Source organism: Macaca thibetana, chromosome 4 (genome assembly GCF_024542745.1).
Source record: "Macaca thibetana thibetana isolate TM-01 chromosome 4, ASM2454274v1, whole genome shotgun sequence".
NCBI lineage: Eukaryota > Metazoa > Chordata > Mammalia > Primates > Cercopithecidae > Macaca > Macaca thibetana.
In genome coordinates this window covers 156496078-156521907 of record NC_065581.1, presented here as the reverse complement: position 1 = coordinate 156521907, position 25830 = coordinate 156496078, and the positions used below count along the sequence as shown (strand labels likewise).

General features: G+C 43.4%; 2 protein-coding genes across 24 annotated transcripts in view; one reads left to right on the top strand and one right to left on the bottom strand.

The window, feature by feature from the left end:
- Positions 1–25830, bottom strand: part of SNX3 (sorting nexin 3) — a 1122685-nt gene that overhangs the window by 419930 nt on the left and 676925 nt on the right. The gene's annotated exons all lie outside the window — the stretch shown is intronic.
- FOXO3 (forkhead box O3) overlaps positions 1–25830 on the top strand; it is a 125640-nt gene that overhangs the window by 87921 nt on the left and 11889 nt on the right. Inside the window, exon 3 of the mRNA XM_050789135.1 lies at positions 16591–18025. Coding sequence (XP_050645092.1) covers positions 16591–17991 — 1401 coding nt within the window. The 3' untranslated portion in view covers positions 17992–18025. The remainder of the gene's footprint in view (positions 1–16590; positions 18026–25830) is intronic.

Genomic DNA, 25830 nt, shown 5'->3' with positions numbered 1-25830 from the left:
CTATCTAACTCTTCCCACTTTCCTTTTTATGATCTGATGTGATTTCTCCATGTCTTATGCACCTTCCCCCCCAATAAAAATTTTAATAATCATCACTAAGCGTAGTACTGCACAAAAGAGACCTATCAGGTAAAAGGACAGAAAAACCGCAGGAGCTATAAAATGTCCAAGTAGCATCTAAATTTGAAACTTTACTTTTTTCTGTTTCTAAACCTCAAATATATGGATTTTTTAAAATATATGGATTTTTAAACCTAAAATATATGGATTTCGACAAACAAACTAAAACCTGTTTACTATAGCAAGAATACCTCATTGTAGCTTAAATTGGTGTTTTTAAAATGATGGCTTTGGCCAAATTCTTTGGCAGCTACCCTAGACTGGAAGCGTTAAAAATTGATTACTTGCAAGTTGTTGCTAATAGTTCCTTATTTCTGCAGGCCTTTCCACTCAGCACAAACTGGGGTCCCTGTATAATGTTTGTTGTAGCTGGAGTGCTGTGCTGGTGTCCTGCTGCCTGAGTGGAGTGAGTTGACCCTAATTTACTCCGGGATGCCTGCATTCTTTTTCATGCATGTCCACAAATAGCATCACAGCAAATTAACAGAATTTTCTGATTGATGTAGGGAGAAACCAAAGAAGGCTTGTGTTTGGTGGCCAAAACACCACACAGTGTGAGCAGAGTGGAACTACTGGCCCATTTTATAGCATCCTAATTGATAATTATCAAAGAGCACATTATTTGGCCATGTGGCAACAATCCAGTATCATTTCAGAGGTACTAGACATGTAGATGCACGTGAACACCATAGTAAATATATCCCTCCTTTTGCCGAAATTGAAATAGGTTATACAAGAGGAAAGGGGAGGGAAAAGAAAATACCAATTTCTTGTGTACAAAACTATGGCAAATGAAATGTCATAAAGTTTCTGTATTTCATGATAAAGCCTCCTGGCTCATCATTAATAAGTTAGAAAATTAACTCTTTTTTTGGGAAACTTGGAGAGAGTCTATAAATGTCTATTGTGTATGTTTGCTGTTGGTTCACAGGCAATGCCTAGTCCATTTTCCTTCATAGAGATGTAAAGCTGCTAAATACTGTCAGAAGAAAGAAGAAAATTTATGTGGGAGAGCTAAGTGGAAAGAGGAGGGAATCCTAGGTATCTACATGCATGACACTTTACAACAGCAAAGTCACTGTGGCCAGGGGGAGACCTGGAAGCACCTCTGCCAAGGTTAAATTGAGGGCCATCCATAGACAAGGAACTGAGGAGAAATGCTTCCCGGCCCAGGGCTCCATAATAGACTCTGTCAGGACCCCGCAGAAACTCAGTACTGTTAGAATTGCCTTGAGATGAGGCAGCCCAGTTGTCAGGGAGATGGGGATAGGAATGGACATAAGGTGTCTGTTCTTGTATTGGTGGAAGAGGAAGGTGAAAAGAAATAAACCTAAACCTGCTGCGCACTTAGCTCTATTCCCCAGAAGCAAACCGCAACGTTGAGTAACAGCTGAAAAAGATGGTGACTGATGCAAATGAAACACTGAAAGTGACTCTCTGGGGATCTTCTCACCCCTATTCCCTTTGATTAATGGTTTATTGTCATAAAGCCCTAAGGGTCGTTGGCAGAGTCAGGTCAGAGCATTCAAAGTGCCGGAGCCATGTGTGTCTGCCTCTCTTGGTTTTCCTTTCTCATCCTATTATCTTATATTCCTTCTTATTTTATATAGGAGAAGAGAAGAAAGATGGCTAGAGATGATCATTGCCCAATTTTATCTTTCGTGGTTAAGGAAATAATCAGTTCACAAGCTAAAGCAGTGGACTGTGAAGAATGGCAAAGTGGCCAGGCACAGTGGCTCACATCTGTAGTCCCAGCATTTTGCAAGGCTTAGGTGGGAGGTTTGCTTGAGGCTAGGAGTTTGAGACTAGCTTGGACAACATAGTGAGACCCCATCTCTACAAAAAAATAAAAAATTAGTCAAGTGTGGTGGTGCACACCTCTGGTTCCAGCTTCTCAGGAAGCTTGAGGTAGGAGGATCACTTGAGCCCAGAAGCTCAAGGCTGCAATGAACTATGGTTATACCACTGCACTCCAGTGCATTCCAGCCTGGGTGATAGAGTGGGAACCTGTCTATCCCTTAAAAAAAAAAAAAGGACTACAAGTGTCTCAGATTTGCCCCTATGAGACGCCAGACTCTTGGGTCAGAGGCAAAGGGATCTGTTATTCTCTCATGGCAGAGCAGCCAGCGTGAGCAATAGATTATTTTGCATTGGTTCTTCCTTGCCCCCAAATCCCACAGGGTTGACATAGATAGGCCCAGGTTGATGGCTGCACGTGTAGGGTTGTGCAGGAACCTTGAGTTTAGTGATCCTAAATCATTTGTAATAGGCAAGAAGTATGTCTGCCCTTTGCTCTGGAGGGAGACACTATGACTACCTTTCAAGGCTGCTCACTGTGCAGATGAAAGATAGCCCTACCTTGAAAGATAGTCTGGAACAAAGACCCCTTAGTACTTTGCTTGACAAAGCAAAGACATTCAGTAACACAAGAAACCCCTGGCAATTTGTTCTCCAAATACGGATTTGTTAACCTTACAAGTAGCTGATACCCCTACTTCACCATCACCCTCAGCTTTTTTTTTTTTTTTTTGAGATGGGGGTCTCACTGTGTTGCCCAAGCTGGAATGCAGTGACGTGATCTTGGCTCATGATAACCTCCACTTCCCAGGCTCAAGTCATTTGCCTGCCTCTGCCTCCTAAAGTGCTGGGATTACAGGTGTGAGCCACTGTGCTCGGCCCCTACTTCCCTTTCCATCCACAAATTAATACCAGGACTCAGCTGCCTTTCTTCAGAAAACTCCTTAGGTTGTAGCTGTTTGAAAGGATCCAATGAACTTGTGTCTAGAGAAACAGCTAATATAGGGTACTGTCATTCCACATAATGCCTCAGAGAGTTGTGTGTTACTTGACGTTCGTTGTGTGTTACTTTGAACCTGAAAATGACTCAAGAAACATCTATTTATTCATATTTTTCCTCCCTTGTCTTGATGTGAAGGGATTACTCTCAGTGGCCCCTGTATATTTAATGATTTGTTAATCCTTAGGGAAAGACCTAGTACCTGTTCCTGTTATGAGCCCACACACCGTTCCCATTAGCAAGTGAAAAACCTTACTAAAGGGAAAGGGCTGGAAATTTCAGGAGGACCAAGTTAAAGGGTTCCACAATGTTCGGGGAGATAATCCAAGGGCTGACCCTGCCAACTCAGTCTTAACCAAGGAGGTAGTTATAAGGTCAGGGGTCCTGCATCCTCAGGAATGCCATTAGAATCACTGACGGCTAGTATGGGGAGGACCAGTGAGCCCTGGAGCACAGGGACACGTGCTGGTTGAGGAGTGGGCTCACCCTCCAACTCTCCATCATATTCTGACCCCTCCCTCTTAGGCTCTTCTGTCTCCTCCAGCCACCTCTGCCACAAGCAGGGTCTAAAAGAACTGTTTCCTACATTCTTTTAGCACCTGAGGCACCACCCAGTTATAGGAATTTTCTATTTCTACTATGTGTTCAGCTTTTATAGTCTCATGTATGACTGTCCTTGCCATTTAATACTATTTCTCCTGCCGTTTGGGTGATAGATATTACACTACTGATGCTTGTATTTCCAGTTTCTTAAGTGCTTTCAAGTTTACCTCGCATGTACATGAAGTAGATTAGAGCCTGGTACATAAAATACTGCATTTCTGTTACGGCCTTTAGAAAAACTACGATTTTATCTCATGTGCATTCAATCTGCTTCATTCATCATAGTTTGAGGGTAGTACTAATAATTAACTTACACACTTGGAAACACCCCAGATTTAAAGTTAGAATACATGGGTATCTGAGTGGCTCAGTGGATGCTTTTTCAGAAAAATACAATCAGTGCCTGGTTCTTTAGTTACTGGAAATGTCCTTTCTTTCTTTGATCTTTTTTTTTGAACTTTTGAGCTTTCTGATGCTCATCTGTGTGTGTAATTAGCACCCAGGAGTGTCGTGGAATAAATGGTTGACTTGGTCAGCATTTCACAATATCATTATATTGGTCATCAGCCACTTTTGCATCCTGTGGTTTTGAACAAGAAAAAAAATCTTGCAAAACCAGTACGGTGAAATACTGCATATGCAAATGAGGTTATAGGTTAGAGAAGGCAGTTCCTCAGGAGGCTCCTTAGAGCTGAACTTCAGTGAGGTGTGGAGGGCTAATAGGTACTATTAGCCCAAGTCATTTTATAGAATTGACTGTGTTGTGCTCTTTATTTCCATACAGAAAAAATACATCAATTGTTTTGTTTGCAGTAGCCAAACAAAACAATTGTTGTGTAGCATTTACTTACTTTCTCTGCTTCTCTCACTGGTAACACCTTGATTTACAGTGACTATTAGGATAATTAACATTGACACTTGGAAGATAGCCTGCTTCCAAATGCATGCACACTTGTCTGTTTTATAAATACTAGCCGAAACTTTTTCCTTTCCTAGCTGAAAAATGTGTCTCCACTCCTTCCAATCTTTCCAGGGTGTGGGCCTGTGCGTAGCTGTGTGACTGTGCCCACACACTGGCATATATTTCAGAGCTACCAAAAAGAAATCAGTTGCTCTTGAAATAACAAGACAAAAAGGAACGGTTTTTCTGAGCCATAACATCTGAAGAGCTAGAAACAGTTGTGTTTGTATGTGTGACGCTAAAGCCAGTAAATTTCATGTGAAGGAAGGGATTGTAAACGAAGAACAGAAAAGCAGTTTTCCTGGATTTCAGATGTCAAACTCTCAAGCTGTTTAACTCACCCACTCAGCACCTCCACATCCATCCCTGTAATGTGCTTGCATTGTCAGTGATTTGTTTCTGCAGGTTTTGATGCCAGAAGACAAATAATAAAATAGTAGGCATATGTAACCTTAAAGCAGTTTTCTACCAGAGTTTTTGATTGAGGTTAAACAGAAGTATCCTAATCATGTTGTCAGTTGGCAGGCAAAAGGCATCATATTTTAAGATTCACATAGTTTTAGAGCAAGCTCATCTTTTCTGGCTCAATAATAAACTAATTACATGTTTTAAATAGTATAGAGCTGAGTCCCTGTTTCAGATTAAGCCTCATAATAGCAAGGGTCGGGCACTAGCAGACATTTGCTTGATGTTTCTGGCTTGAGGATCCATAACATGGTGCCAGCTGTTTTAGGGCCTGAATAGGCCTGCCAGGGACAGCCAGGTAATACTGGCTTGACATAGTCACAGGCTAATTCTCCCAGAACACAGAAGCTTCCAGATGTGCCACCGAGGAAAGCCTGAATATGTAGAAGTCCAGTTTATGGCTATAGTAATATTTGGGCATTCCCCAAAATAGTGATCCCAGTTTAGGTTAGGACATGATAGTAATGTTCCTTGGAGGTCTGTCTGAGAAAAAGTGTCATTTCTAAAAAATTAGTTTTAGCAGATGGGCAGATCTGGCTCCAGCAAGGCTTGCTTCACGTCTTATCATTTTTCCACATTTTCCATCCCTTTCATAAACCTAGGGACCACATGCTGAACATTTAATTGAATCACACAGATTTTGCAGTCTTTAAAACTTCTTATTCCTTGGTCACTTGTTAATGGTGCTTCCCTCCTTGGTCAGTTTGGTGACTTCAGAAGGAAACACACAGTGCAGTGGTGAGAGCTTCACTTTTGAAGTTAGCCTCCGGCTTGATTTCTAGCACCACCAACCACTAGACAAATTGCTTAACCTTTCTGCACCTCAGTTTATACCTGACAGGCTTGTTGTGAAAATAAGATCAGATTTGTCAAGCACAGAGCATTGGCCCTAGTAGGCACCACATACATGAATTTCCTTCAGACTGTAGGTGAAGTAGACTTGATTTGGGGTTTCTCTTGTTACCTAGGTGCTTGTGTAGAGGAGACTTTAGAACCAGAATGTGTTATCTGTGGTTTTGAGTGGCCTGGGACTCTGAGCCAACTGAATTACCAAGTAATGGGGGCTCCATGGCATCCCATGACAGGTGGAGAGCCGGCTCTTCACCGTGGATGGACCTGAAATGCCTGCTAAGGCCTTGCTCCACCGAGCAGCACACACCCTATCAGTTTGCCCTTCTTTCCATCTCTTATTCTAGAGACCTTAAAGCCTACTTGTTGGTATATATTTTCAGGTTTTTGGAAATTGGGCTGTATAATTGAAGTTAATACCTATGATGAGACTTTTCAACCTGAGAACAACCTAGATGCTACTTCACACTTTATTTACAATGGAAGCTTACTTCCATCTTCACTCGTGTAGGACATTCTTTGGTCTCATGTTTTATCACATCTCATGTTAAAGTAGAATTCAGGTCTATTTTGTGGCTCCTGCCCCCTTCCCATTAATTCAGTGGTTAAACAAATACTATTTTTTGAGCCCCTGCTATGTACCAGGCCCTCTGCTGGGTGCTAAAGCTATAATAAGACATGGTCTCTGGTTTAAAGAGCCAGACTGCACCCTGCATTTTATCTTTGCTGTTAGTGTGCTGATCCAGACATTGGTACTAACGTTCTCTTTCTGGGTGGTGGTTTACACCTCAAGGCCAGGTGATGTGAGTCTGTCTCTGCTCTGTTGACACTTAGGAGCTGATTGGATTCAGGTGTAGCCCTGTGCCTCTTTGGTCCTCAGGGTCCGCGACTGTGAAGTTGGGGCTGCCTGTTTCATAGAAGGGGGGTTTCCTGGCCCTCTCCATGTTCCCCAACTATTGCATTTTTACTGAGCTTCCTGCCCTGATTGCTTGTCATATGTCATGAAAGTGATGCTAAACTCCTGGATGTGCTCCTGAGTTCTGGATGCATGTTTCCTATGCCCTTTTTATTCAATGTCCACACACAGTAAGTTTACAAACCGGAAAAAGGTGCGGCCTTATTTTGTTTAAGCTAAGTGAACATTAATAATCAAAGTATTTCTGCTCCACTTCATGGCTTTTGTAACTTCATGGCTGTTAACTCTTTGGGGCAACCATTTTGTGTGGCTAATTTGAGCATGGTTTTCAAAGAGAATTACAGTAGCATGTGTTTGCTGAGCACCTTGTGGGAAGGGGAAACAGATTCGATAACATCACAGGAAAAGCTTGGAGAAAGAGAACAGGGGCATCCAAATGCTGCAGCTTTAACCTACTTTCTGGGACTGTCATCTCGCTGACTGCACGCCTTTAGGTGCTGCTTCTCAGTCTATGGGGAGAGGGACCTGGGGCTGGAAATAGGAGAGTTTGTGGGGAGGGGCAGGATGCTGCAGGGACTGGGTGTGGGCAGAGGTTGCAAGACTGCCAGGGTTCTCTGTGTGCCGGAAGTGCAGGTTTGGCTGTGAGGAATGGAATGTTCCCTCTTGCCCTCCAAGAGCAGAAACAGCTGTGGAGGAGCTTGAAAAGAAGATTACTAAAAGAAAAAAAAAAATAAATAATTAATATGAAAATAAAATCCACCCTAGAAAACCCAACAGAACTGTGTGCGGGGTATAGTGGTAGTCATCTTTCATGCTATGTAAGAGAACTTTCTTCCTATCTAGGATTTCTTTTTCAGTTGGGGGCAGGATAAATTGTGTACCCAGCCCTTTCTCCCCTTGGGAAAGCCTCGTATGTCTCACTTGTTTGGATAGAAAATTGATTCATTATTCTGATCACCAGTTGATTATTTTATTCTTTCTTATGAGGGACCAGAACCTGTCACTTGCTTGCTACTTGAAAACTTAAATGTTAGTTTCCAAAGGCCATCTCTGTGGGTAGAGGGTTATCGTCAGCAGTTTAACGGGAAATCTTGTTTCTAACTGGAAATTTAATTATTCAGCCAAGTTCCCAACAATGTTTACTTTAGAGCATCATCTTTTTTTTTTTTTTTAAGTTCCTTAATGGTTTAAACTTTTAAGTTTTAGGCAAGAGTAGAGTGGAGCTAGATATACATATCAGGTTGTTTGTGCAATCTTTTATATGAAAGTTTATGTTTTCTTCTCAGTCTGAAAGATTTGGTTTTGGCCATTATAGCTGGTATTATAAATAACTCTATTTGATTTCAGATACATTTTTATGCTGTCATACCTTCTGTACCTGCTTTTGAACAACATCTTAGTCCCAAAGTAGATAAAAATCTAGCAGAAGGGAGTAGGCAGCTTAAAACTAGATTCTAGCAATATCTAAGAAAATTACAAGGATCAGTTAGTGTTCCATTCCTTCCTTCTTCAGCTACATCAATTCCTAGTTTTGTGAAAGTCCACATGCCTTCTTTCTCTCCATGCCTATGCATGCTGGGTGGAGAAGCATCACAGAGCAGAATGAGATGGCTGTCCCCAAAGCAGGGTAAGGTCAAGGACCTTTCCCCTCACCTCATGATTTTCAAAAGAAAAGCAGATCTGGACCTCAGTTACCTAAAATAAAATAAAATAAAATTGCTGTAGCTCTTATTCTGCACATAAAATCACAGCTTTAATCTCTCATCCCAGCTCTCATCCTTATCTTCTCAATGGTGGAAACTTGAACTTAAAGGACATTACTGTGCTGTGTTACCAGATCTAAGGAGACTGGGAATCATTAGATTGGAATCAGATCCTCAGTCAATGGAAATATAAGGGGGAAAGGCCAATGGTTCTTGGCCCTAATTGCACATTAGAATAATCTAGGGAGCTTTAAAAATGTACCTATATCCAGACCTTACCCCATCTATTGAATCAAAACCTCTGAGACTGGGATGTGTTTAAAGTCTCCCCAGGTGATTCTAATAGGCAGGGTGAAGAAGTGCTACTGAAGGGAAGTTGAGGGCCTCTTCCTTGAAAGAGCCTGTCGTTATACACTGAAGGCGCCCACCCGGGCCTGCTCCTGAAGCTCTCTGTTTGTAGTGCTCTCCTGTGGCACACAGACCTATGGGTCTTCCTGTGACTCGTCGTTCCATTGGGCTGTTCACAAAGCCTTTGTCATCTGTGGTTCAGCAGATGCATGTGTTAGAATTCAGGCATTTGGCAGCCTCATTCTGAATTGTCAGTGCCCACAAGTCAAGCAGTGAGACCCATTTGAAATGCTGGTCCTGTACACAAAGTGGGTGAGCACTGAATTAAAAGACAGTCCTTTCCAGTGCTTTCCCCTGAAATTCCTTGTAAGGACCAGGAGACGCCTGCAGTCGGCCTGGGGGGAGGTAGTGGGCCTGGCTTTGGAGATGACCATAACTCATTTTGCTGCTCTGGACAGTCCTCCTCCCACCCCACCTCACCTCAAAAAAAAGAGAGAGGAGAGGGGGTTGTCTTTAAAAAAAAAAAAAGCAGGGGCTTTTAAGAGTTAAATTACACAACTCACTTTTTATTTTTAAAGTGAGCAGATTTCTTGTTGCCATTGCTGAGAAAGATAAATTGATACCACATGTTGCTTCCAGACAAAAACGTCCCTGTGTTCCAGGGGAAGCACATGCAGCTGGTGTCTGGGTGAGTGGACAGTCTCCACAAGGTAAACATGGTTTGGAAGGGCTGAAGCGGACGTAGGGGACAACATTTAAGAAATTACCAGTTACTTCTGACTGGCACGGCACCTCTGAAATACTTTTTAAAAGTTCGAAATCCTTTCCTGGAAGGGGCTGCCCTGGAACCTTTTGGCTTAAAGTATATGATGCTCGGAAAACAGTAAGTTAACATTTATGATGTCACTGCTTCCGTGTGGGATCTAACAGTTGTTGGGAGCTGCTTTTGTACTTGGCACTTCGCTGAGTAGTTTGCATGCAGAGCTTTATTTAATCTTCCCAAAGATCCAAGAGATAGTCAAAGAATGTTTTTATCCTGCCTGTGGGAATTATCCCCTTTATAAATTATTGGTGGAATACTTTTCATTTCAGGAAGCTTCTCTCTGACACCTAATCTAATCTGTTCGGGGTCCATGTGTCTTCGCCACCAGTTAGCATGTATTAGAGATCATGGATACTTCAGTATTAGCAATAATTGTATCTTGTATTAGAAAATGGTCTTCATTATAACAAGAAAAATAATTGCCAGATTCTGCTAGGCGCAGTCATCTTTATGCTGATTTCTTCAAGGTGGACCAAACAAAGGAATCTCTAGGCAGCAGGACTGTGAAATGTGAATTCCATCATGCTGCCTCCTTCACACACCTACCGCACCTGCCTCCTGGAAGGGTTATGCCACTGACTGCCAGTTCTGTAACTGATTACACCTAATGGGTTTCTGCCCCAGTGCAGGGCTTCCTTCAGTGTAAATCGTTTAGTAAAAGAGAAGATGGACATAAAAATGAAATGAAGAGTATTCTTACCACTGCACTCTCTTTAGACATGTTGTGATAGAGTTGTTTCAAGGGCTCTTTAAACCTTTAGGCCCACGTTGGGGGCAAGCTGGTACTTTTGTCCCTGAAGCTGAAGTCTTTTCCTAGAGATGTTTCTTTCTTGTAATTTTATCAAAATCTTGATCTCAAAGTACTGGATTTAAATCACATGATTTTGGGTTTTGGGGTCACAGTAGCTTCTTAGCCTCTTTAGTGAGTAACTGTGACAGTGGCCTGAGCTCTAGCAGTAGGTGTCTTGGTTATTATGTACCTTACTATCTTAGCCTTAAGGAAGGCACATCCCTAGTTCTTCAGCAGGTTACCATTGGCCTGCCTCAAAGGGTATAGCAAAATGTGTATTTAGAAGTGATTAGAAAAATCATTCTTGTTCTGTCAGACCACTCCTTTTTTATCTTCGGCTCCCAATCCCAAAAGTAATGTAAAATCGTAGAAATTTAGTATTTGGTAAGGTGATAATATGAATTAGTGAAAAACCATAGAACATTTGTAATGATAGTTTTCCTGGGATTGAGGTGGCAGGAGGGACATTTGAAATCTTACAGAAATCGCATCACCATTAATTTTTGATTTCAGGGAAGAAGTGGGGAAACATTGGAGTTCTGGTATTTTATCTGGCATCTATTTATTTACCTTTCCTGCTTTACCAACATTTAAATAGAGAAGTTAGTACAGTTGAGCCTTGAACAATGCAGGTTCGAATTGCACAGGTCCACTTACACAGAGCTCTTTTTCAACCAAACACAGCATTCCCGGCATGTGAAACCCATATGAGGGCCTGGGGGAGTTGTGTCTTATAAGTGAGTCTCTTCTGCGGGGCTGACTATAGAGTATGCACAGGTTTAGTTATATGCAGATGGTCCTGGAACCAGTCCCATGTGTATAACAAAGGATAACTATAATTGGAATCATGACCTGTGAGGAAAACAGTAGAATGCATTTCTGACATCTGACTTTGAGGGGTGACTGGGCATTTGAACTAGAAATGGACAGATGATCCATATTTGTTGGCCTTTGTCAACGCTGTACTTTCAGATTGTGGATTTTGTCGATGGAAGACTGGCCACCCTGTATGAATCGAAGGCTGCTGAGATTGGGGACTATGAGACTGATGGTGGCACAGTTTTTGTTTGTGTTGACTTAGTAATGTAACTGGAAAAACCTGTCTGAACTTTCTGTAGGTAATAGGCTCCAGGGAATGCATTCTGCGACTAAGAAACCTCTAAACTGAGAGTCAAGCAAAGATTGGCCATTGAAGCTAATCATCTATTTAATAAGTTGGGCTTTGTTTCAGAATCTAAGAGTAGTTAATATTGGTATTGGCGGGGGGTTGGGTTGTGTTTTTTTGTGTGTGTTTTTTGAGACAGAGTCTCACTCTGTCACCCAGGCTGGAGTGCAGTGGTGCGATCTTAGCTCTCTCCAACCTCCGCCTCCCAGGTTCAAGCAGTTCCCCTGCTTCAGCCTCCCAGGTAGCTGGAATTACAGCCACGCACCACCACGCCTGGCTAATTTTTGTATTTTTAGTAGAGATAGGGTTTAGCCACGTTGGCCAGTCTGGTCTCAAACTCCTGCCCTCAGGTGATCCACCCCCACTTGGCCTCTCGAAGTGCTAGGATTACAGGTGTGAGCCACCACGCCTGGCCAACATTGGTTTCTATGGTAACCACTGTCTTCTTTAGAATGAATGCTATCATGGCCACTTTACTAAAGAAAGACAAGTAAGTCCTATAGAGTAAGCTCATAGTTTGAGGTTTCCTCTTCTGAAAGACTTTTCTTGTTTGTTTTTTGGGTTTTTTTTTTTTTTTGAAGGGGCTTGCTCTGTGGCCCAGGCTGGAGTGCAGTGGTGCATTCACAGCTCACTGCAGCCTCAGGCTGCCAGGCACAAGTGATCCTCCCACCTCAGCCTCACCAGTAGCTGTGACTACAGGTAGACGCCACCACACCTAGCTAATTTTTGTATCTTTTGTAGAGACAGGGTTTTGCCATGTTGCCCAGGCTGATCTTGAACTCCTGAGCTCAAGCGAGCTGTCTGCCTCAGTGTCCCAAGGTGCTGGAATTACAGGCATCAGGCACTGTGCCTGGCTCAGACTTTGTTTTTAAAAATCTTTAAAAAATTTTTTTTTTTAAGGAAGGACCCACCAAATAAATACCCATAACTATTTCATAAACAAAATAATAAGATTGTGCTTTATATTCCTCCTCTTTCTTAAATGTTAAATGATTCTTTAGATAATCTCTTTAACTGTTAGCCCAAATAGATTAAATGGTGACTTCTGCATAATTTGGTAAGAGGCCTCTATGAAGGGTTGTAGAAAAAGCAGTGGATTGGAGTTTAGGAAACCCAGTGTCAGTTTTGCCTCTCGTGAACACTAGCTGTGGGACCTTGCATTAAGTTATTTAATATCTCTCAGCCTGAGTCTTCGTATTTAAAATTAGGGCGCTGATGTACTAATTCTTGTAGGTTTATTATGAGAATTAGAGACAATGAATCTAAAACACTCTGGCTCAGTAACTGACAGTGCTGTAATCTGGCAGGCTCTCATTTCTTCATCCTTGCAATTAGGGACTTGGGTGGGTGGGCAGTCTCCATGGTCCTTGCCCACCCCAACACCCTGTGGTTATGGCCCTGGATGTGGGTGTTCCAGTCCCTTTTTACCACATGCCCTTATAGAAGCTTAATATCTGTGTCCAGATTTTAACCCCGTGTAGCTTTTAATTTTATAAAACTATACGCATACATCGTTGGAGGTTAGAATTGTAGTGATAGGTGGCCATCAGAAAATAAATGTGGGGCATTTTGCAGTTCTGTAAAATGTTTCACACTTTTTCTCAGTTGGGTTGGAATTGGTGAAGCTAAAGTACATTTTAAAATGTTGTTCCCTAAATGCTTTTTAAAGGGGGGATAGCTGAATACTTGATTGGTCATTCTAATTAATTCTGTGTATTTGGTGTGATCTCCTTCCAGAATCTAACGCAGAGGGGGCTGGACAGAGTGGGAGTACTTAGGGTAGGTGTCCACATTTCTATATAGCCTCGGGACCTCCCTGTTTTTTTCACTTCGAAGTTTGAGTTTGTTTTTATTTAATGTATCTAGTCACCTGAATTGTAGATCCGCCTGTACTTGCCTGCGTTCTGAACCCTGCAGAGTGCATGTTGAGAGCATGCTTCATACCTATTGCACAGAGAAATTGTTTTACTTTTTAAAGAAGTGTAGTATCTGGACCGTTAGTAGAAATGCCATTATACTTTTTAAAAACCATAAAAGTAAAAGGAATCAGGATATATAGTCTCCTGGGCAACATTTGCTTCATCAGATACTCAGCATGTTGCTTATGTTCTTCTCTCAAATGCAGTTGTAGAAATGCCAACTTATGACCCATGATTGCTAATGCTTATTGCCTATCCTGAACTACAGGCCATTCCTACATGTGAAACAGTATTTTGGGTTATTTACTTACGGTAAAATCCTGCTGACGTTCTGTGTTTTTAAAACATTCTGGGCTGGGCACGGTGGCTCATGCCTGTAATCAATCCCAGCACTTGGGGAGGCTGAGGCAGGCGGATCACTTGAGGTCGGGAGTTTGAGACCAGCCTGGCCAACATAGTGAAACCCTGTCTCCAGTTAAAATACAAAAATTAGGCCGGGCGTGATGGCTCATGCCTGTAATCCCAGCACTTTGGAAGGCCAAGGCAGGCGGGTTATAAGGTCAGGAGATCGAGACTCATCCTGGCCAACATGGTGAAACAAAAATACAAAAAATTAGCCGGGCATGGCCGTGTGCGCCTGTAGTCCCAGCTACTCTGGGAGGCTGAGGCAGGAGAATGGCATGAACCCGGGAGGCGGAGCTTGCAGTGAGCTGAGATCGCGCCACTGCACTCCAGCCTGGGCAACAGAGCGAGACTCCATCTCAAAAAAAAAAAATACAAAAATACAAATATTAGCCGGGTGTGGTGGCACGCACCTGTAATCCCGGCTACTTGGGAGGCTGAGGCGGGAGAATTGCTTGAACCCCAGAGACGGAGGTTGCAGTGGGCCGAGATCAAGCCATTGCACTCCAGCCCGGGCGACAGAGCAAGACTCTGTCTCGGGTGGGTTGAGGGAGGAACATTCTGGCAGAACCATGTATTTGTATCTTCTACATAAATATAGTTGGTGATTGCCAATTTAAACAAATATGTATATATAACTTTTAGGATTGTCCATATTTAATATATGGACAGTTGCATCCGGCAATATATTTTATCTTTAACTTGCAAATAAAAACTCATCTGGCCTGCAGATACTGTTCTGGATGTGGCACATACAGATTCATCAGCTCCTCCCTTTTACTGCACATGAGGCATTTTACAGATTAGAATGAGCCTGCTGCAGGCCATGAACTCCCTTCACCATGGACTCTGTGTTTTATAATAGCAGGAAGAACACCCTGACTTCACAGCATGACTGGCTTCTGAAGTATATTATCATGTATCATCCTTATGTCATCCCTGTCAGAGATGGTTTGGATATGATTATAGCCATAATGAAGGTGGGGAACTGAATGTTGCAGACAGATTAGATTTGTTCAGGGTCACATGGTTGGTCAGTGGCAAAGATAGGACTGAATCTGGGTCATCACTGTCAACTGGGTGTATCTGCCAAGCCAGGAGGAGAATTCTTGCAAGATGGGTGCAGTCACTAGAGTTTTGAGGATATTTTGCAGTACTCTTTAATTAAATATTTTATTTTAGGATACTTTTAAATTTATAGAAAAGTTGCACAGATAGTAGAGAGTTTCCATACACCCAATATCAAGTTACCTCTGTGGTTAACATCTTATAGTGTGTGACATTTGTCACAACTGATGAATCAATATGGATATATTATTATTAAGTTCATACTTTCTTCAGATTTCTTTCATTTTTACCTAATGTTCTTTTTTTGTTCCAGGATTCCATCCAGCATACCATATTACCTTTAGCCATCATATCTCCTTAGGCTCCTTAGGCTCTTCTTGGCTGTGACCATTTTGAGAAGTACTGAATAGGTATTTTGTAAATGTCCCTTAATTGAAATTTGTCTGATGTCTTTCTCATGCTTAGACTGAGGTTATGGGCTTTGGAAGGCAGACCACAGAAGGTGCCATTCTCATCATGTCATATCAAGGGTACACATTATCAGCTCATCTTTTCCTTGTAGATATTGACCCTGATCACCTGACTGAAATAGTGTGTGTCAGTTTCTCCACTCTAAAGTTGCTCTTTTCCCTCCTTTTCATACTGTACTCTTTCTAAGGAAGTTACTATGCTCAGCCCACACTAACTTGACAGGCAAGTATCTATATAGTATTTGAATTCTTCTGAATGGGAGACTTGCCTACTTCTCTAATCAACCTGGCAAATCCTGCTCTACACTTCTTGTGTCTGCAAGAGTTACATGCTAAGGTGTGAAATCTGGCAGGATGAGATGGAGTCATAGAAAGGTCTGGTAAAAATTCTCATCAGTTCTTAATTCATAGAAGTAGTTAAGAAAAGGTAGATGTCGTGCCTCTATACTAGTGGAGGAGGGGACCATGAGAAGATAAAGCAGCCCTCCAACCAAGTGATTAATTACACTTAGAGAGGAGGGGAAGTTTGTTGGAAAGTGCAGGGGACAGAGGAGTGTGGTAGTAAATTCCAAGTGTGAACTTCAGTATGGGCAGTATAATTACAGAAAGGCCAGTAAACCTAGGAATTTGGGGAAAACTACTATCAGTGAGCTTATCTATTCCCAGCATCTCTTGGACGTGAAATCATCTCCCTGCCCCCTAGATGTGAAAACTGCCATTTAACATGTCATTTTATTCCCAAAGAGGGTCGTGCAGATACTTGTCTTTTTGAATTAGGTTGGATTTTTTTTAACCTTTGAAATTGAGGCAGCTTTAAAAAATGAGGAGTTGGCCAGCACGGTGGTTCATGCCTATAATCCTAGCACTTTGGGAGGCCGAAGTGGGAGGGTCTCTTGCGTCCAGGAGTTTGAGACCAGCCTGGGTAACACGGAAAACCCCATCTGAACAAAAAATATAAAAATTAACCAGGCGTGGTGGCGTGCGCCTATCGTCCTCGTTACAGGTGCTTCGGGATCGCTTCAGCCCAGGAGGTTGAGGCTGCACCGCTGCATTCCAGCATGGGCAGCAGAGTGAGACCTTGTCTCAAAAAAATAAAATAAAAAGTAAACGAGGAGTTTGGGTTACTATATCATCTGGGTGCTCTGTTTTGGACCATTCTGGTTCATACTCTGTTTTCTCTTCTCCCTGCAGAACTCCATCCGGCACAACCTGTCGCTGCATAGTCGATTCATGCGGGTCCAGAATGAGGGAACTGGCAAGAGCTCTTGGTGGATCATCAACCCGGATGGGGGGAAGAGCGGAAAAGCCCCCCGGCGGCGGGCTGTCTCCATGGACAACAGCAACAAGTATACCAAGAGCCGTGGCCGCGCAGCCAAGAAGAAGGCAGCCCTGCAGACAGCCCCTGAATCAGCTGACGACAGTCCCTCCCAGCTCTCCAAGTGGCCCGGCAGCCCCACGTCACGCAGCAGTGATGAGCTGGATGCGTGGACGGACTTCCGTTCACGCACCAATTCTAACGCCAGCACAGTCAGTGGCCGCCTGTCGCCCATCATGGCAAGCACAGAGTTGGATGAAGTCCAGGACGACGATGCACCTCTCTCGCCCATGCTCTACAGCAGCTCAGCCAGCCTGTCACCTTCAGTGAACAAGCCATGCACGGTGGAACTGCCACGGCTGACTGATATGGCAGGCACCATGAATCTGAATGATGGGCTGACTGAGAACCTCATGGACGACCTGCTGGATAACATCACGCTCCCGCCATCCCAGCCATCACCCACTGGGGGACTTATGCAGCGGAGCTCTAGCTTCCCATACACCACCAAGGGCTCGGGCCTGGGCTCCCCAACCAGCTCCTTCAACAGCACGGTGTTTGGACCTTCATCTCTGAACTCCCTACGCCAGTCTCCCATGCAGACCATCCAAGAGAACAAGCCAGCTACCTTCTCTTCCATGTCACACTATGGTAACCAGACACTCCAGGACCTGCTCACTTCGGACTCACTTAGCCACAGCGATGTCATGATGACACAGTCGGACCCCTTGATGTCTCAGGCCAGCACCGCTGTGTCTGCCCAGAATTCCCGCCGGAACGTGATGCTTCGCAATGACCCAATGATGTCCTTTGCTGCCCAGCCTAACCAGGGAAGTTTGGTCAATCAGAACTTGCTCCACCACCAGCACCAAACCCAGGGCGCTCTTGGTGGCAGCCGTGCCTTGTCGAATTCTGTCAGCAACATGGGCTTGAGTGAGTCCAGCAGCCTTGGGTCAGCCAAACACCAGCAGCAGTCTCCTGTCAGCCAGTCTATGCAAACCCTCTCGGACTCTCTCTCAGGCTCCTCCTTGTACTCAACTAGTGCAAACCTGCCCGTCATGGGCCATGAGAAGTTCCCCAGCGACTTGGACCTGGACATGTTCAATGGGAGCTTGGAATGTGACATGGAGTCCATTATCCGTAGCGAACTCATGGATGCTGATGGGTTGGATTTTAACTTTGATTCCCTCATCTCCACACAGAATGTTGTTGGTTTGAACGTGGGGAACTTCACTGGTGCTAAGCAGGCCTCATCTCAGAGCTGGGTGCCAGGCTGAAGGATCACTGAGGAAGGGGAAGTGGGCAAAGCAGGTCAGTGCCCAATGCTATGGCGTAAAAATAACAATATGGGGATCAGGGGGGATCTCTGGGGGAGCCTGTCTTCTCTTTACTTTGAACTTCATTCCACATTGAGAACCGTGGAGCAGTGGTGCACATAATATGGCTCCCAGCCAGTTCCATCTCAGGGTTTTACCTGCAAACCAGATAGGGCTGTCAGGTGCCCTTCCCCACAGTTTGCTGATAGTTCAGAAATTTACTGCTAGTGAAGAGAACACATACACATTCAGAGATCACATTCTTTTTTGCATCCAGTTGTCCTCACTGGCCTGTGACACAGGTTGCCCTACTTGATGGACGGATGAGAATAGAAGAGAAGGAGAGGGATGGTCATACTTCAGGGTCAAGGACCCCAGCCAAAGGGCTTTCCTAGAAGGACTCTCTGGTCCATCACTGCTTTTGTCAATCTTCAGTGTTACAGGTTCTTCATCTTTGGTTGCTTGTAATGATTGGCAGGTGCTTCTAATTTACCTGCAGAATATGTATTCTGGACTCTTTCATATATGAATATTTCTAACAAGCAAAATCTGTTAATCTTTATCTAAGTACTAAGCATCTTTATTAGCTAGCACTCAAGAGCTAAGCCTTTAAAAAAGTAAGAGGCCAGGCACAGTATCTCATGCCTATAATCCCAAAACTATGGGAGACTGAAGCAGGAATTGCTTGAGGCCAGGAGTCATAGAGACCAACATGGGCAACATAACAAGACTCCATGTCTACAGAAAACTTAAAAAATTAGCTGGGCATGGTGGCACACACTTGTAGCCCCTGCTTCTCAGGAGAATCCCTTGAGCCCAGGAGTTTGAGGCTGCAGTGAGCCATGATCGTGCCACTGCACTCCATCCTGGGCGGTAAGAACAAGAACCTATCTCTTGGAAAAAAGCCAAGAAATTAAGTTGAAAGCACAAGTGTTTGTGTGAGGGAGTACTTACTCGTGTTCTTTTGCTTGTTCCCCAAACTATAAATGATGTCAGCAGTTTCCAAACATAGAGTGACACAGGTTGTGAATGGCGATGGAGATATTTTTCAATTGTGGCATTTTAATGTTCTTGGAACCACAAAGATCAGGCAGTGTGATGTGGTAAGAAAAGCATTTGATTGAAATCAGGAATTGAGGTTCAGGCCCACTTCTACCACTTTCTTGCTACCACTGTGGGTGTGTCTTAGGCCTCTTGAGTCTCAAATTCCAGTTTTATAAAATGAGGATAATAGCCCCCATTACTTCACAGGGTTATTACAAGAATCAAATGCACTAAAGCATGTGAAAGTGCTTTGAAAACTGCAGTGGGGTGAAATATGTACCATGCAACTAGGTATACTGACAAATGGGCAAGCAGGTAGCCCAGAGAGGTTAAATAGTTTGCCCAAGGTTACAGAGCTAGATTCATTTCTTAAATGACTTGAACCCCCATAGTAGTTCTTCCTTATTCTGTCTAACTGGTTAAAAAAAAATGGGGGACGGGGAGTGCTCTGAACTGGAGTCAAAGTAGCAGATAATAGACAAGCTTTCCCTAAAAACTCTCCTCTTCAAGAAGTAAGATGAACACTGGGATCTTCTACAACAGGTTTGCACCACTGGCCACCCGGATGTGAACGGGTTCTGTTCTGTGCCCCAGCCCTTTTGCTTTGTTTTGTTTCAGTCTCAGCAAGCTACTTACAGCCTTCTTTAAGTGGTGTAAAAAGCAAGGGAATTCAAAGCCGTAAAAACTTGAGCCTCGTTTAACCCTCCGCCGCTGTGATGAAGGACTTACAAGGGTCTCCTGTGGTGAGCTCACTCCAGCTCATGGGTAGTTGCAGAATGGGGAATGTTAAGAGTGTTGTGATGCTAAAGCCTCTCAACTTTCTCAGGCATAAGAGACCCCTAATGGAACTCAGGTATCTGATTTCAGTCATTTAATACCCCTTGAGATGGTGAAAAGACTGTAATGGAAGCTAAGTAGGGTGACAGTACTTCCATGCCGGCCAGTTCAGTACCATACCAGAACTTGGGCTGGTGGAGATTTGACTTTAGAAATGTAGATATCTGGCCTTTAGAAGACTAGTTTGTCTTCCTTTAAGGAGAAGAATATGGAAGGTTTGTCTTTAGAAATGTAGATATTTGGCTTTTAAAAGAATAAATGGTTTGTCTTCCTTTAAAAATAGGCTTTTAAAGACACGAATACATTTTAATTTGAGTGTGATTGTAAGGAGACCACTTTCTAGTTCATTGGAAAAATGTGTTCAGAAGAAAAGGCATCAGTTTTTGTCTAATTTTTCAAGTGTTGGTTTCCCTGTTGGTTGAACAGCAGATCTTTCTCGTATGTGTGTAATTCTAAAGGATTGTACAAAAAATTAAGGGAGATTTAAATACTTAGATTTTTTAAGGTTATCTGGTGAACTATTGATGATAATAATAAATTATTGCATTGAGGATAATGCATTTCATTATTATATCCTAATGGAGCCTTAGTGTCATCTTTGCCTCAGAATATTTTGGGGGAGGTTGTTTTGAGAAGATACTTCTTCAGCTAAAAATGAAAAGTCACCAAATTTTCCTGAAAGTAGACTAGCTCAGCATGACCACAGAGCATTTAAAGAACCGTCCAAAGGGCAGTGGGGGCTGTGAGGGGATCTAGTTTCTGGTTTAGAATTTCCATTTTTGCCTTGGAATCCATTGTTCATTTCAGCAGCCAGGAGCACATGCAACCTGAAGTGTATTTTTTACTTTAAAACTTAACTGTGACTATCACTTCATTGAAGACTCTCCTCAATTCACAGAATGGGGCTGAGGTCAGACTCTGATACCCCACTTTTCTCAAATTAACTGTCCCAGCTTCCCAAGAGTTGCTCTCTAATAACTTTCTTGGTTGAACTTTTTCTTAGTGTTTCTCCAGACTGACTTTCTGGCTTGCTCGCAGAAGGTCACGTGATGCTGCGTCTGAGCCTTCTTGTGTTGATGGAGCAGTCTGCTCAGTTGACAGGCAGTCTTGCTGAGGAGCTGTGGCAAGATGCTTCTCTGGAGGGCTGGGTGTTTCACACAGGTCATTCATTTTAGACCACGTGTAGAATCCTTTGACCCTTAGGTCTATCTGGAAAAGAAAAAATAGCCATGCTTTTTTTGGAGGGCTGGCTGCTGGGTCGTGAAGGGCACTTGTTCTCTCAGGTGTTCATAAAGCTTGGTGCCCGTGTTTACAGTTGGTGGCAGAGATGGTCATGAGCTGGTGTGGTGCTGTAAGCTCAAGTTTCCGGTCAGCCCTCTTGAGTTCGACATGTGTCCTCTCTGAGGGAAAGCAGCTTCAATCTCACCTTAATTTGATATCAAAGATGCCTGCATTCACGGACTTTCATTCATCTTCATCTTTTGACATTTGGAGACACCATTAGGGAGCAGCCCAATATTTAAAGTGCTTTATGATAAAGACTGGGAAACATCCACCAGCAAAAGCCCAGAGGGAGAGGGGACGGGTGGTTCTCTTCTTGTCTCTGCCACATCACTCAATCTCGTAGAACATTAGGTTTCTCATTTGTCAAAAGAAGACAGCCTCATCAAGTTTTAAAGGTGCATGGTATGTATAATTTTAAACTTGAACCCTAACATTTTGTCTGTGGAATGGACCTGGTGAGGTCTATGTTATGATATGGAGCTGGAAAGAAATAGTGATGTACTCGTGTGGCATCAGCAGGCTGCAGTATTGGAAGCCGTTTAGAATTTACATGTAGGCTACTGCCCAAAAGGAGTAAATACTTGATGCTTGTTTGACTGATGTTTGAATGCTGTGATTCTAGTATGTCTTTAAAATTTATGTTGGGGATAGGACTAATTCTAACCAAATACAGGTGATATAGACTAGCTATATCGTGTTTTTGATTGATGTAGATATTTCTGTTTTAGGGAATGTAACATCTGATAAATATGAATCTGTTATGAATTACATGGAGAATATACTCTTGTTATTTGTACTTGTGACTGTAGTCTGGTTATAGTATGCTAGCATGAAGAATTCTGTGTCTTCAGGGATCTTTATTCTTACCTTTTAAAAAAAGCCAAAAGTCTGAACTATCATTCAGGGAGAGAATTTGGGGATCTTTTTAGTGTCAGTGAGTGCAAGAGAAAATTGATATGGCCATAAAAAGGGGTTTTCTTTGCAGAGGCTGGTATACTCGCTATATACGCTATTTTTTCCTGGAAAGCAGTGACGTTTAGCATGAAGGCTGCTCTTCCTGGGCTTGTCGGTTTTATAAAATGCACCTGTTTTCACCTCTGGCCAGTCTGCTCAGCATGGAGACAGAGGCTGAGTGGCTCCTCCTTCAAGCAGTTGCGTTTATAAACAGCTTTCTGGAATTTCTTCTGTCCAGAGAGCTCATGTAGAACATAAATAAACAGGGTGAAAATCACCAGAATTACTCTCACAACTTAGAGTGTTCATAATGCTTAGCAGCGTCTTGTAAACAACATTTTCTATCAGTAGTCTTCCCCCAGGGGCCACCTGTGCTTCTCACAGGCTTAGCTTTCTATTTGGAGATGGGAGAAGGGGGCTTTCTGGGACCCGCTTCTTTGCCGTTGCTGGAGAGATTGCCTCCTGGAGGTCCTCCTTGACCTTGGGCCCAGTGGGAGAATGTTTGCAGACTGCTTTCTCTTCCCTGGCTTGGAGACACATATTTACTGGACTTGCATCCTAAGATGGAGATTCTCCACCTTGCAAGAGACACCACCTGCTTCACCCTGGTTTTGCTGATGTGTTCATTGAATTTCAAAGTATTGCTTTCCCCAGTCCTCCAAATTGTTTTGAATTTTAAAGTTTCAGAAACTAAATTGAATTTAAAATGTGTTTTGCAAATTAGTATTTAGAGGTCCTATAAGTCAATGTTTCTCAAAATGTTTCTTGGAATACTAGATCCTCAAGATAGTCATAGGTGTGAAATAGAAAATGGATTTTGTGGTCAAATAAGTTTAAGAAATACCATGTTAAAGAGAAATTGGATTATTTCCAAGAGAACTTCTCAGAGCGTTAAAGGTTAATACACATTATGAACCTTCTAGGGATGGATATGTTATGCAGTGTTTCCTAAAGTGTTTGATATCTTGAATCAAATCCTTTTTCTTCAAGAAACCATAGCACCAGTGTTCTAAGGAACCCCCTTAAGAAATCCTGTCCTAGAGTTTTGCTGAAAGGAGTCAGCACCCCCTTGGAGACTAGGGCTTCTTTGTCCTTTTCCTCCCTTTCTTGCTGAGTTTTTTGTATGACCTTGTCATATATCTCGTGTTTCTCAGCCATATCCATGCATGGGCTAGCTGCCCGGCAAAGTGGTAGACCCGTGTTGATAGAAGTGCTCAAGAAACGCCTGAAATCGTTAAGCACAGTTCATCTGTTGAGTACCTGCTGGGCACAGGGGGCAGAAGTGGATAAAAAGGGTCCCTCCCTTAAAGAATGCGTGGCCTAGTGGGCAAAGTGGTGGCAGTGGTGACGACAGTTTGTCGTAGAGCCAAAGTCTGCCTTACAAGGTTGGAGCAGAGGCGCATGTGGTGTGGCGGACTGATGTGCCCGGTTTTCTGGGACAGCCCTGCATTCAGGGCTTCTGTTCCATGATCACACGGTCTGTCCCACAAAAACACAGACCCTAAGACTTGAGGAGTTGCATACTAACAGGTCAGAGTTCAGGCTGAATCCAGATGCTGGTTTCTTTTAAAAGCTCTGCAGAGCACTTTATGTTTGATTTCCAGAGCTGGTGAGTTCATCACGGTTGGACATGAGCCGCCCACTGCAGCACACTGTCCCTGGGGCTCTGCTCTGAGGATGCTGTGGATTAAAAAAGCCTCCCCTGCAGCCCACTCCAAGTTGAGTGAGATCCTGTGGGATGGCAGAGGAGCTGTGGGACTTGCAGCAGACGGCTGCCTTTTTCATGGCTGTGTGTCCTGGAGTCAAGTCGCTCATCTCTCAGTTTCAGTTTGCTTATCTATAAAACGAGGTTAAAATTAAAACTGGCCTCACAGAGCTCCTAGAAGGGCTACCTCTGATATGGGCTAATGTCTTTTGGCACCTTTTTAAAAACGTTATTTAATGTTTATTGTGATTTAAAACAGCTCCAGAGGTTAATAGTGGAAGCAGGAAGCAGCCACGCCAGTCTTAAACTATGGGCAGAAAGAGTGACTGTTTTCCTCAGTGAACTAGACTCAACTGGGTTTTTCATTAAAAAGGGATCTACAATTACCTGTTGGTGTGCAAACTTTTATTTCCAGAGTCGACGTCCCTTAGAAGTTCTGCCTACCAGTTTGGGGGTACTCATTAGAGGGGCTGTTAAACGGTCTCCCCAAAGCTGGTGGTTTGTTTATCTCTTATTTGTTAACTGTGATACAACTTGGGGTTCAGAACTAATGCTACAGATGTTGTGAGGAGAGCTGTATGTGGTATCCAAAGTGCTCCATTAGCATCTTTAAAGGATCGCCTGGGAAGTCCCAGCTGTCTGGCTTCAGCTCTGCTTAGCATGGGTACTCATCGGTGTCCACAGAGGCTAGCAGCAAGCCTCGCTGAAGGAGACGCCCCACCCTGCTCTTTTCAGCTGCCTCAGAGCCTCAAGCCTGAACCTCTCCTGCTGTTGGGAGGAATCTGGCAATGCCATCTTTGTCTTCCCAATGCCAGTCATCCCAAGCCACTCAGAGAGACCAAGAGCCATTGCAGTCCCTCCTAGGGCTGTCTTGGAGCAGGACTACCACATAATAGCATGGTTTTGGCAGTAGTCTGGCCTTGGGTCTCCCCAAAGCTGGTGGTTTTTCTCTTATTTGTTAACTGTGATACAACTTGGGGTTCAGAAAAGACAGTCACTGCACCCTTAACATCTCTTCCAATTCTAAATTGAGTGAAAACCCAGAAAAAAAAAATAGGCTGTTCTTCTCTAGGCGCTTCTAAATAAGCAGCAGCCAGGCCTGGGACTAAAATATACCACCCTGTAGAGCCACTGGACACTGGGATGCAGGTCTTTTGTGTCTTTCCTGCTCAATAATAGATGTACACCTTAGTTTTTAATTTTAGGTCGACTTTGTTTTTAATAGCCTATTTTTTGCTAAAATCCATGGCATTCATTTATTAAAGAACAGGATCACTTAGTCACGAAGTCTCAGAGGGTAATTCCAGTGTTTCTGAAGGCTGAAACTGTAATTGACAGTCTTGGTTTGATTGAAGGTTTGGATGTCAGTATGTCTCCTCTCTCTCCCTCCCTCTCCTTCTCCCTGTCTCTTCCTCTCTCATCTTTCTTCTTTCTCTCCGTCTCCCTTCCCTCTTCTTTTCCTGCTTTGACTCTGATGAAAGAAGTCTGAGCCATAAGGTTGTGGGGGGTTTTTGTTTTATTATTTTTTTAAATGTGTTTATGTTTGTGTGGAGTATTTGACTTGAATCCTTAGGGGAAATCAGTGACTAAGAAGAGAAGACCAGAGGTAGGAGTCCAACAGTTCTGAGATCGAAATTTTCAGTTAATTTCCACTAGGCCTTCATTTCTGTATTCGCCACTGTAATTACTGGGAGCTTTCATTGGTCATTTGTATGTTCAAAAAAGATCAGACAGCAAGACCGCCCAACCTAGTTATAAGTAATCAGAAAGTGTCGTCTGATAGACCTGTTAGAAGGTGGCCCTAATGTTTGTTTACCTGAAAATGCTGCCTGCCCACCGGGTGACACAAACCAAAGCACTGCCTGCCCTGCCCGTCACGTTCTACTCAGACTGTCCTGCTGGCTGGGGTGGGGTGCCCCGTGGGAGGCAGCCCCGGCCGGCGCTTACACCGTGGTGCAAGTGCAGGCCAAGCTGTA